The 12,871-nt window shown below is 49.5% G+C and overlaps 1 protein-coding gene across 3 annotated transcripts; it reads right to left on the bottom strand.

Moving 5' to 3' along the window:
• On the bottom strand, positions 1-11,775 carry BCL9 (BCL9 transcription coactivator). 3 transcript variants are annotated; one of them, XM_065647184.1, is made up of 7 exons: positions 11,528-11,775; positions 9,631-9,947; positions 8,527-8,716; positions 7,960-8,059; positions 5,313-7,542; positions 3,140-3,400; positions 1-2,144 (listed from the first exon to the last, which is right to left on the bottom strand). In XM_065647184.1, exons 1-7 carry the CDS (start codon positions 11,578-11,580, stop codon positions 1,036-1,038), a joined length of 4,260 nt encoding a protein of 1,419 aa, XP_065503256.1. In that variant the 5' UTR covers positions 11,581-11,775; the 3' UTR covers positions 1-1,035. The 3 variants fall into 3 exon arrangements, with proteins under 3 accessions (XP_065503256.1, XP_065503270.1, XP_065503263.1); XM_065647198.1 differs by having other exon boundaries at positions 1-2,108; positions 11,528-11,662; XM_065647191.1 differs by having other exon boundaries at positions 9,631-9,944; positions 11,528-11,662.
• Between the last annotated feature and the right edge of the window lie 1,096 nt (positions 11,776-12,871).

Genomic DNA, 12,871 nt, shown 5'->3' with positions numbered 1-12,871 from the left:
AGCCCTGGCGAGTGGTTTTGTACCAAATTTAATGGAGGTTACACAGAACGTTTTACGCTGGGGAGGAAAAAAAAAAATAACCACAAAAAAAATCCTGGATAACTTTTAGTGTCTGTTCCACTCCCACATTAATAAAATCACTTGGGGTTTCTAAGAAAAGGAGAATAGGAAACAGTGAGAGACTACTGTAGGATGTAACAGTGTCCAAGTCCAGGCCCTTCCTAAAAGTGGGAAGAGTCCCCCACGTGAGGAGAGGCTCTCCTAGGTTTACTCCCCAAAATAACACAATGTATTGCAGCTGCCATAGGAGGAGACAGAAGGGGGACGGAGAGAGAGAGAAGTCTATTTAATAAAGAGTGGGAGGGAGAGACAGAAGGTGCTGGACAGCACGCCATAATTTGAAAAATATGTCCTTAACTTATTATTTATTTCTTTTAAAAGATTCCCCTCACTGAACTTAAGTTCCTTTTTGTGCTTTTCATTAATACTCTGCTCTGAGGTCGTAGTTTGGTTTTTCTATACATTGGAGTTGAAGGAAAATAGTCCGAAGTTCTGAAGATGGATTCTCCACCTAAAGTAAACAGCCTAGAATCCCATTCTCCTCTCACCCCAAAGACTAAAGTCTCTGCTAAAATCCCTTTTACAATATAGTACAGTACACAAAAAACCCCAAAAATAACCGAGAGTCCTGGGAGAAGCCAGTCCGAAGGACGTAAACATACAGAGAATGGTGCAACTTGTGACAAATGGCAATTCTCAAAATACAGCTACAGGTTCTCAAAGCAGGTGCCGTCACGGGATACCCAAGTCCACAAAAATAATTTTTAAAAAATAAATCTTAAAAAAAAACAACCTGTTAAAATGAATATTTTTTTTTTCAGGTAATTCCATACATTCGAGATTTCCCAAAGTGTCCTCTGGTCTCTTTTCACCTATTGCATGGCCAAACTGTACTCCTGAAGCTCCCAAAAAAGCCCTCAGGACTTGGAATCTCATCTTGACAAGGATCAGAACATCCAGTCTTATGGTAGCAGCTTAAAACATCATGTTCCCTGGGTTTCCAGGGCCTTGGCTAAATCCTCCCATGCCAACGTCAGCAGCCATACCTCGGGGCCTCATCTGGGGGGGAATCATGATGTTTTGTTGGGGTCCCATCATGCCCTGCATTGACATCATCATACCAGGTGACCCTACGGGGCCCGGGTGGCTGTACAGCCCCGCAGGGGCTCGGTCCTTGCCTGGGATCATGGCCACGGGGTTGCTCATGAGAGCGGGCTGCCCGGGCATGGCCGTTTGTGCTGGTGACATCATGCGGTGGTGCGGCCCCATCATGCCTTGCTGCAGGAAGGCAGGCGGTCTCATCGGGTTATGGCCCGGCATGGACGGAGCCGTCCCAAGAGGGATGTCCGGAGTCCCCACGGGCCCGGGGCCGCCCATGCCGGGCAACGTTACTCCCATCCGCGGGGTCTGCTCTCCTATCATCCCCTGCATGTGGGAGAACCCTGGCCCGGGGCCCTGCGGCTGCTTGCGGCCCGGCACCTCCCCACGAGGGAAATACTGTAGTGTCTGGCTCGGCTTCTCCGACGGGATAATCCTGGACAGGTCAAACTCGGGTATTCCCGTGGCTCCAGGACGGATCACCTCCTGCAGCTCCGGGTCGGTGAAGACCGAAGGCATGTTGTTCCCAAGAACGGCGAAGGAGTCCGGACCGCCAGGGCCTCCAGTCTTGCAAAGTGCTGGATCTGTCGAACTTTGGGGCAGGTTGGTGGGACGCCCCAGAGGTCCTTCTCCGTGGAAGCCCATTCCTGCTGGGAAGTTGCCTTGCCCACCGCTGGGCCCGTTGTGTGGAAATGGCACCTGCTGTGGAGGGGACTGTACAGGAGGGAACCCCTGTGGGAAGCCCAGGCGTCCTTGAGGTACCATTGGAGACTCCTGGGAACCGTGCCCCATCATTGGATTGTGTGACATCAGGCCAGGTCCCACAGGGACCCCATGAGGAGGTATATTGGGTCCCATAGCATTTGGAGAGGGCATCTGGTTGTTATGGGAAAGAGGCTGGGTCATTCCCATTGGGCTAAGGGTTGGCATTGGACCCACTGGGTTTGGACCTGAAATTCGAGGATTCTGAGAATTAATGCCCATTCCTAGGGAAGAAACAAGGAGTCACATTTAGATAAAAGCCAATAATCAAAGCAGCTATCAGAGAGCTTTCTGCATGGTTATCAAATCCACGTGCACTCAAAAAAAAAAAAAAAAATTAGTGCTAGTAAAAAGCATCTATAGCGGCTCTGGAAAATGTTATTTTAACCAGAAAATAGATGCCACCTGCACGGTAGCCTCCCTAAACTTGCCACTGCCCTATCAAAAAGTGACTAAAGCCTGCTCTAAGCAGGATCTCAATCCAACCCACACCTTTACTACTTCCCTGGCAGTCTAGATGACACAGGCAGTAACAAACGTGTCTGTGGCAGATTATCAGCATACGGACACTTGTCCACTGGGAGGTGACTAAACCTCCTTTCAAAACTCAAGAAGTGATGAATCAAGTAACCCTCGTATGACTAGGAGGCAGCGATCAATGAGGTTAATGAGCTATCATCGTGAATTTATTCAATTAGCCAGCTTCCCCAGGTACACTCACAGCCACTCTGATCATTACTGCATGAAACAGACAGCAAAGCTACAGGTAAACTCATCAAGAATTCATTACCAGTTGCCACTCTCATGAAACATCCACTCATCTTCTCTTTCAACCACGTCAATTCAATTGGGTGGAGGGGCGACAGCCTTATTTTGTATTAAATATGTACCCACAAACATTAAGCTATCAGCAGGGACTGGTTTTCTCACACAAGTAACTCCAGTCTGCCTGAGTGAAAATCTCCCCCATACGTAAGGGTTTTCCAGATTAGACACTTTCTGAAGAACAGACACTTTCTGGACAGAAGAAACTGGTTGCAAGGAGAATTTCCATCTCCCCAGCTCAGAGAATTGCAACTGCCTTCTTTAAAAACAACCCACGGCTATATATTCTTCCAGGCTTTTTCCTCTCACCATCTTCATTTGATGAAGCTTCCATAAAAATTAACCTCACCATATTGCCTGATAGCTTGGGCTTAGGTTTCTATGAGTTTCTTACCTGGTACGCTGTTCATAGGTGGCAAGTTTGGGGAGCGTGCTGGAGGGGAGTCATCATCTGAGCTGGCCACAGTTTTGATGGCATCATGATAGAGCGGTGTAGAGCTGGGCATGGCAAATTTGGACATCCTGGACATCATGATGGAGAGGGGATTCTGGGAGAGAGTCGGCTCTGGAGGCATTGTGTAAGGACTGCTAGAGGGAAGATTTCCAGGAAGAGTCACAGGAGCAGACTGGCTGACTGTGGAAGGAGGCGGACCACCTTAGCACAACCAAAAAAAAAAAAGAAAGAAAGAAAAACACTTTATTTTTTTCCCCCCCTCTTGTAATTTTTTCTTTAAACCACATCCTTTTCTCCTAGAAATCTCAAAAACTAGAAATCTCTTTTATTGCAAGAGACCATCTGGCTAATGCAGTCAATGGCTGTGAAAGGTAACCAGAAAAACAAGCCTATTGGTCAAGATGGCTAACATTTGTTATCCTGGATTCTGCACTTCTGCTGGAACTATCTTGAGCCTCTACAAATCCACAAGAATTATCAGGTAAGTCTGAAAATCCTACAATCCAACTGCCATACACTGAAGACAGATTTAGGTACCAGGTCTAGCCATGAAAATCTGTAGTTAATTAATTGTGCCTGCACCCACCAAATATCAACTATAACTCCTTTCCTTTTTTGTTTAGGAAGCATCAAACAAGCACAAGAGACATAGCCAGTATAACAAAAGCTGTAGCAGATATTATGCCAAGAAATGCAAGCAAATTTCTGACAAGGCTGCAGCAGCAGTTACAAGTAAATCTCCCTGTTTGTGTTTCATTTCAGGTTTTATGTACATGTATTTATTGTTCATTCCAGTTAAAGAAGTGTTCTCTGCACCTATTAGCTTAACGTCACCCTTTGCTCTCCCAAAACTAGAAATAAGTTAACTGCACTTCCAGTATCCTTTGCTCTTCACTCAAAAATTTCATGCCATCCAGACCACATTAAGGAAAGATCCTAAATCAAAGTTGTACTACCACTGAAAATTCACTGCACATTCCTCAGTTTCCCCCAGAGAAAAAAACAGAAAGGAGAACACAGAATATAAAAATCCTGCAGTGCCAAAACATTTATGCTTTGAAAGAGCTGCACATAAAAGCATTTGTTAAGCACAACATTAGGCATGGACTAGAGAGCACTTGGTTCAGACTCGTAGGCACTTGGGCTCACGCTGAGCACAACCTCAGCAACCAGGACAGACACTAACGCCCAGGCTCCCTTCCGGAGCAGACACCTGGCCAGCAACCCCGACAGCTGCTGTGAGCAAGAAAGAGGTTGCCCTCCCCGCCACCTCAGGCACGTCCTGGCTGCCGTGCCATGACCCATAGCAGCACCAGAGCGCCCCACGGCTGAGCCTCCTCTCTGCCAGGAGACCCTTCCGGGCAGGACAACCAGGGCTGTGGCACTGGGAGCCTGGATGGAGGGACAGAAGGATAAACGTGCTCCAGGGTGAGCTCCGGAAGGGTTTGGGAGCAGGAAGGAGTGGGCAGGGGCCCACAGATGTGCAGGAGCAGATGGGGCAGTGCCAGCACCTCGAGGTCCCAGGCACGGCATAGCTCCAGCCTGCTGCCAAACGCTACCTAGGGTGTTTAGCTCTCTCCAAAATGATCAAAGCCTGAACAAACGTCAAGCACACCTCCCTGTCTGTGGTGGTAAACCTAGAAAGCACTAACCATACCTAGACAGCTGCCTGGCTACCTATGCTCAGCATGTCTTTGTAGTATCCTTTTCTCTCAAAGAGTTTTCATAACATCAACAGGATCTTCTCCACAAAGCTACGATCACCAGGAGCTAAGACAAAATGGCCAAAAATCCCTCTGAGGAGAGATTCCTCCTATCAACACTCCACATCTTTTCACACCTCTTGACCCCACCCTTTCACTTCCATGTTCTCTGAGTGACCAGCCCTCATATCTCAATACACAAACCACAAATACAACGGGAGGAAGAAAAGCGCTTGCACCCTACTCACGTAGCCACCCACCAGACCTGGGCATGGCCTCCCTCGAACGGGCAAAGCACTTGTCTGTTTCCTGCCACCCTGCAAGAAACCTCCCCTTCCCCTTGCTGCACACCTTGGGGTAACCCAAGGTGAAGCGAAGAGCCACATCCAGCTAGCAGGGGCAGCACTCACCTGACTCCACGTTCCCCAGCATGGCTGGAGAAGACATGGTGAGAGACGCCTTGTGGTTCGGGGGGATCCCAGGGCTCTGCAAAGGAGGCTTTGGAGATGAAGTCCATCCAGGAGAAGGTGCAGGAAGAGATGGAGACTTGAGGTGGACAGGAGAAGCAGCAGCAGACCCCAAGACAGGGGGGGACTTAATGGAGGCAGCGGCAGCTGCGGCAGTGGGGCCCGCAAGCATTCCTGCCAGCTGGGAGGGCGTCTGAGGGGACTTGAGGTTCCCCGAGGGAGACCCCATCATGGGAGACTGGACCTGGCGCATCGTGGGGGACTTCAGGGGGTTGATTCCTGGCGAATGCACCTGACCCGCCGTGGAGATATCCAAGGGCTTGCGGCCGAGGCTGCGCTGCGCGGGGGGAGCAGTGTTGAGGCTGTTGGGGTTACTGGTGGGATTGAGAGGTAGTGGCGGCATGTGGCTGAGCCGGTTGTTAGTCCTTTGGTCAGGCCCGATCTGTTCTCTGAGATTTCGGAGACCGACTCCTGGGCCCTGAGACATGGGAAGGAAAGGCCTGGGACCCATGCCGTACTCCTGCTGCGGGTGCTCCCCAAACGGCAGCGGCACCATCTTCTGCTGAGAGGAGAGCATCTCCGAGACGCCAGGGCGCAGCTTCATCATCTCTTCTGGCCCGACTCCTGCCTCCCTCAGCTTCTGAGGGACCAGGGGTGGGTTGGAGCCCATGCTAACATTCATGCCCATGTCCCCCTTCATGCTGCCAGGGCCCATCCCGAACTCCAGCTCCCTGTTAGAGCCCATTTGCGGGGGTATCCCTTTTGGGAAGTCCCCCCTGGAGGGGCTCATCGGCCCTTCCACCGGCATGCGAGGGAAGATGGGGTTGTTCCCAGGCTCCATATGTCTCTGGGAGGGCATCATTCTGTTCATCTCCATGCCGGGCCTGATGCCTTCCATGTTCATGCCGGGAGGAAGGCCCATCTGTTTCTCAGCCAGCTGCTGCTGATAGAGCTCTTCGGGCAGGCCCTGTGGATTGGGGAACCGCTCCCCTCGGCCAGGGCCGCTGAAGACACCCTGGCCAGGAGGGAAGTTTCGGCCATCTGGGATTTTTGGCACGTCATCTGGCCAACTAACTCCCGAAAGCCCAGGCCGGGAGGCAGGATTGGGGACGCTGGGGCCCTCCATGTCAGGGTTCATCATTCCTGCGAAACCAGGCAGGCGCATCTGGCTCCCAGGCATGTTGGGATGAGGGGCCATGCCCCTGGGAGGCAGAGAGTGTGACATGTTCATGCCTTCAGGGAAGGGCTCCGGACCCCCAGGTCCCCAGCCCTCCCCAGGGGTCATCTGATAGGGAGGGGGAGGACCTCGGACCACCCCGCGAGGCCCATGCTGATGGACCATCATGTCCTGCAGCGAACACTGCTGCACAACCACCTGCTCTTGCTTCCTTCTCTTCTCCTCATAAAACTCCTGCTGCAGCTTGAGCCAGGCCACCTGCTCAGGAGTCATGTGGTCCAGGTGGTCTGGACCTATGGGTCCTGACTGGGAGTTCATTGGTGGTGGCCCCATTTCATCTGGGGAAAAGGGCATGTCCCTGTGTCCTTGAGGGCCAAACGGAGCCCCTCCATCAGTCCGAGACCCTGACCCTTTGCCTAAACTTTGGGATTGCGCCATCATGGCCTGTATCGGCCCTTCAGGTTTCTTTTGGGGACCATCCAGCACTCCAGCATTTGGGGGTGGCCCCCCACTTTGCCCTCCTGCAAACTCCTTCTCATCAGGGAAGAGCATGCGCTGTATGTCTCTCAGGGTCTGCAATGAGCGCTCCCGATGCTCCAGCTGCTCCTGTGACAGTCCATCTGGGTTCTCGCCCAAACTGGATGGGTCCCCACCAGACACCTGCTGGGGAGGACCTTTGGGGTCTGCAGCAGAGCTATTGCTACCTTGGGAAACTGGGCTAACTGCTCGGTTATTGGGAGTCGAACTCTGCCCAAACCCTTCTGTCTGCAATGGGGTAGAGTTGGCAGGGCTACCCACAGACATCACTTTGCTTTCCACACTGGGACTGTCCTGATCTATGGGACACGTGGGGCCAGTGGGTTTGGATACCGGTGCTGACAAGGGTGGAGTCGGCTGCATTTTGGCATTCTGGGGAGGGTTCTGGTCCTGGGTGGAGGGGGGCTGCGGCTGCGGCAGGGGCTTGGGTTCAGTCCGAAGTGCAGTGATCTGGGGGTTCTGCAAAAGAAAGCCACACATTGGCACTCGTTCATCTTATAGCCGTGTCACGTAAGCAGAGGTGCAAACAAAATATCCTGTCTCAACCCCACCAGCCCACACTCTGCAAGGAAGGGTGGCCTCCTTGCAGAAACCTATTTTGCTCAAGCATTACAGCAGGCAGCCCTTGCTTCTGTGCTAGCTCTGCATAAGCAATGGGTCAGAAATACACTGCCCAAATATTGCAAGACTCAAACTCTTCTTTGGATGACCCAAGACATTTATTTGCAGAAGGCTAGGACGACACCTCTCTTTAGCGTGTTTTTTCCACCCTAAAACACATTTCAGAGTTTAAATAATCATCCTTCTTTCTGAATCACACACACACACAAGCACATTTACCATTTCCCTTCCCACCCACATGCAGATATTCCCTACCAAGGGTACAGTGTTTCGTTCCGCCTTGCTCTTCGAGATGTTCTGGATATGAAAGGACACGATGGTTTCCACCTGTCCCTTCAGCACAGCTTCTGCAGCCCTGCAAAGACAGACAGACGCACATATCCAGCTGAAGCCAAGAATCAATTTTTCTTAAACGCCCTCCCTTCTATCCTTCAGCTGGCAGAATGCAGAAACACTTAACCACGCATATTTCATTCTAGATGAGTAGCAAAAGAAAAATGCTTACATCTACAAACTCATCGGCATTCAGGGTTCACGTGTCAGTTTAAGCCATCCTGGCTGCTACTCACTCCATGGATTGCAAAACAATATCTACCAGCATTTGCCAAAAAAAACACACCTCGGAGGAATAAATAATCACTTCTCAGAGGGCAAGAGGTAGCGACATTCTCCACTCCAGCCTCTTCAGCATCCCCAAAACAAGTAACGACTTTTTGCTACAAGAACACACTTGACAGAGAAAGTGCAATTGCAAATTGCTTAAAAAAGGAGCACAAATATAAGCACTGCTCCCTGAAGACATTTAAGCATCTACCTACTTACTTGTTGGCCATCTCAGTAGAAAAGACGTAAACCACTTTGGATGGAGTCTTCTGCCCACTTGCTGGCTCCAACGCAGCAGTCAGGCCATGGGAAGGTGTGGAAGACCTTGGGGCTGAAGCATTTGAAGGAGTCATGGAGTGTGGTGTGTGCTGAGAATCCTGGGACTTCACGTGATCAGCAGAATTGCAGTCTGGAAGGGAAGAAATAAGAAAAGACAGCAATCAATACCTTGGGAGCTCTTTGGAAACTATTTCTGGAAACTGAGCAGAGCTTTTCCTCCTCTGAAATATCCCGCTTCTCTCTCAAGCACCACTAAAGGCAATTCTTCTATTACACCATGCATCTTCCCTCTAATGCCATGCTGCCCTACAGGCACGGCTGGGAGAAAGCTCAACTTGTCCCTTTCCAAGGCAAGTGAGAGTTCCAAGAGTTGATCCCTTTAAAATTTTCCAATGGCCACAGACATTAGCAGGAAAACTATACACCACAGTGAACAAATGTAAATATCTCTGCACCCAAGGAGAACACTCTGTGCAAAATTTTACTTTTGTCCTTCAGCCACCTTAGCCAGGTGACCTAGCAAATGGACAATAAAGGAAAGACAGACAACTGCACATCTAGTCTGGTTTTGCACTGCCTCACAGACACAACGTTGGAGCCAGGAACAGAACACAGAAATTCCAACTCTCTGGCTTGAGACACCAGTCAGGGTGCTACGGGTTCTGTATCTGTGTTGACAAAACACACTTGCATATTGTTCAAAACCCCAGTTACAACAGAGCAGATCCTGAAAGGCCAAAGGCCAGAAGGAAACCGACAGGTTGCATTTGTACTTTCAAATCCTCTGGTGGAGTTTCAGAGTTACAAAGGAACTTTCCCACCAGAGTCAGGTCTGGACTTCAACTGAGCATGAGTGGGACGTTTACCGATGTCAGCTATGAAAACTCCTCTCCACCTGCTCTCGAGACCTTTAGACTTCATTGGCTGGAACTTACAGAACTCCAGACAAATAAATGTTTTGCTAACACTTGCATAGTGATTCTCCATCTCACAGAGGATTCAGACTAATTGTCTGCACTTGCGCACGAATTCTAGCAAACATACCTTTGATTTCAGGGTCGTCGTTAGGAGTCCCAGCTTCCCTCTGTTCAAAGGAGTCTGCCGAAATGCTCCTCTCTCTCTTCCCCTTCCCCTTGGCACCATTTCCAGCCCCATTCTTCAGCCCCATGCTCCCACCTGGGCCAGGGAGCACTTTGGGGGTGTGACCTCCACTTTTGGGGTCACAGGGAGAGGGCTGGGATTGGCTGGTGGAGCCCCCTTGTTTGCCCTGGTTGGAAAATTTGGAATCCAGCTGGGGGTTGCCAGACGGGGACATCACTGTAGGGGGACGGACCATCACCTCCTGCTTTGATTTGGGGCTACTGGGGACAGAGCAAAAAAAGGAAAAGCAAAAAAAGTGACAAACCACACCATTGATTCATTCAACCCTGTAGGAACAGATTAGAGAGAAGCAGAAACAACCACGGCCACCTTTGCAAGCTAAGGCAATTGCTGACAAAAAAAAAATGCCTGCATGCTTAGAGCCATGCAGGTGCTTTTTTGAACATGCCCTGAAAGGGTTATTATCCAAGACGGGATCTCATTGCTCAAGAAGGCACCAGGGCAAGCTACAGACCTGCCAGATCCCAGGAATTGCTGTCACATGAGGACCTACCTCTGGGGCTTCTGTCAATAAAGACAACGGTTTCTATGTGCACAGAGAAGTACCTCACATGAAGACCAGCTCCGAGTAAACACACAAGGCACAATAAAGTTCACCTCACCAATCTCCTGGACCCCAACTATATGCTGCAGCTCTGATTAGAGCAGGACCCCCACCACCCCGCCCCCTCCCTTGTACCTCCCTATCCAGTTCTACAGGGAGCACAAGGAAAACCCAGCATTACTGCAGCATTCATCATACATCGGGGCAAGCTGCCAGGAAAACACAAACCTCTGACCGTGAAAACAATTAAACCAGCTACAACCTGCCTCTGAATAAGGAAAGAGGAGGATATAATCTCCCTGCACAATCCTGCAAAATGGGGCAGGTGAAGCTTCTTTAATTTGCCAAAGGAGATTCAGTCTTTCCTTCCCTGGTCCATTCAGCAAATTGCATCCTAAAAATATTTTGTTCCTCTGGGTTTTACAGATGTATTAGCCACCCCTTCCTCCTCACCCTCCAGTTACTCCATTGCTATCAGATCTTCTGCATCCTGTTTTCCCATGATCACTACCACTTCCAACAGGCAGCGCTACTAGCATCCTCACTGTGGGACTCGCACAAGCCGTTTCCTCCTTTGGACAGACATCTGACTCAGAAGTGTTCCCTCTGAATTACTCTTAAGCTCCAGATGACCTCTAGGAGTAAGTAATCAAACTCGAGAGTGCTGTCAATGAGATCATTGCAAGTCCCTGGACACTGCTTCACTTCGATATTTTTCCCCTTCCAAACGAGTGGAGGAGAGATGCTGACCCGCTGCACAGGCAGGTGAATGATGCAGAGGATCTCAGTGCACAGCTGATCCATCCTCCAGGCTGTTCAGGCCAATAATAAGGAGGAAGCATTTTGTGTGAAAGTACAGAGATCTGCTGCTGCCCAACTACCCCTCGGGGAAACAGATAATTAGAAGAGAGGGGAAAAAAAAAAAAAAAAAAAAAAAAAAGGAGAAACAGCATGTTTACTCTCCTACAGTCTATTCAGACACCTGATGCACCTGATGGGAGGGAAGAGGGCATGAAGAATGGAGAACCTGCACCTCACACATCTAGAGCTTTCAGCTCATCCTGAGCCCAGCTCATCAGCACCGTGCAGCCAGCGCCCAGGTACTCAGCAGGTCCCATGGGAGCACAAAGGAGGACAAGCAAGTCATATGCACCAGCCTCTGGAAAATTCTGGAGCAGGGCAGGGACAGCATTGTGCACCAATCCAGAGCGGGCGAGTGCAGACTCTCTTCCTTACCTCTGTGTGTTGCCTGACGGGGAGTTCCTCACTTTGGGGTTACTGGAATGCATTGACAGAAATCCTGAGCTCACAGTCTCACACGCACGCAGATGGGCTCTCGTCAAGTTCCTCTGGGGAGTGCGCTGCCAGAGGCAGCGTCGAAGCACGTTTTGCCACCCGCTTCTCTCAATGCTGGCTGTCTGCTTGCCTTTTTTCTCTTGGCTCCTCTCTGGTTTTGCACTGGGTGCTCCCCTCCTGCAGCTCCAGCATTCTCTAGACGCGTGCCTCCTGCTGCCCAGAGGAAGTCTCGCATCTCCAGGACACACTGTTAAAACCACCCCACAAGAAGAGAACAGAAAAACAGTGAGGAATTTTCCAAGCGTACGTGGCTGGTGTGAAGCAGTACACGGCAATTTTTCCCCCATTACTGAGAGGACGCAGAAGAAGAGCTTTCGGATGGCTCAGTACAGCTGTGTATTTCAGAGTGAAGGCAGCCCTGGCTGGCCACTCAGTCTGCAGGCAGTGAGGCCATCTTCCCTTCATCCGAAGCAAATCACTCTGGAGTCAACAAAACAGGGAAGCACCTCGTATCTGAACGCTTTGATTCCACATCTCTGGTCAGCTCAAAGACACCTCACAGCAAGTCAGTAGGAAGCCAAAATGCCAAATCCCCAACATGACTTAGCTATCCAGAATTCCCCTGTGAATAGCCATAATCTGATATTTCTTAAGAACACAGACTTTGCTCAAATCTTTTCTGTCTCCTTGGTCCAATATAACTAGACATATCTTCAACGATGTGTGCTAAGGTTTGCACAATGGGCGAAAATAAAATAAAATGTCTTCCTGACCACCTGTATGCAAGCGGCTATGCTGTGATTACTCTGAAAATACCAGATGTTAGTCACTCATTAAATCTATTAGAAAGGCCAAAAGATCACTAGAGAACTACAGCTTCGTTCACCCAGCAACACTATACAGACTATTGAGAATTTAAAAAAAAAAAAAAAAATCCCCCAAAATAAGCATTTTTTTCAGCATCTTTGTAAGAAACAACATGCATGACACAGGCAATAAGGCACATAAAACTGTTGCTGGATGAGGAAACTATTGAACATTATTGTTTATGTCCTTTGGGCTAAATTATTTTGGAACAAATTTCTGTCTTGTTTATGTTTCAACAAAATCTCTCCTGTTCATCTCACCTACTCAGATGCAAATCCACTTAATTTAGAATCTAACCAAGATTTATTGTTAATGTATTAAGCATTTCTAGTTAAATATTATTCAAATGTAAATATTCCTAGTATTCCTTCTCAGCACCAAAGCAGCAGTTTCTTCCTGTGTATATCAAATGAAACA

This window comes from Caloenas nicobarica, chromosome 1 (assembly GCF_036013445.1).
Source record: "Caloenas nicobarica isolate bCalNic1 chromosome 1, bCalNic1.hap1, whole genome shotgun sequence".
NCBI lineage: Eukaryota > Metazoa > Chordata > Aves > Columbiformes > Columbidae > Caloenas > Caloenas nicobarica.
The sequence above is the reverse complement of the archived record's forward strand: the minus strand, read 5'-3'. Positions and strand labels throughout refer to the sequence as shown.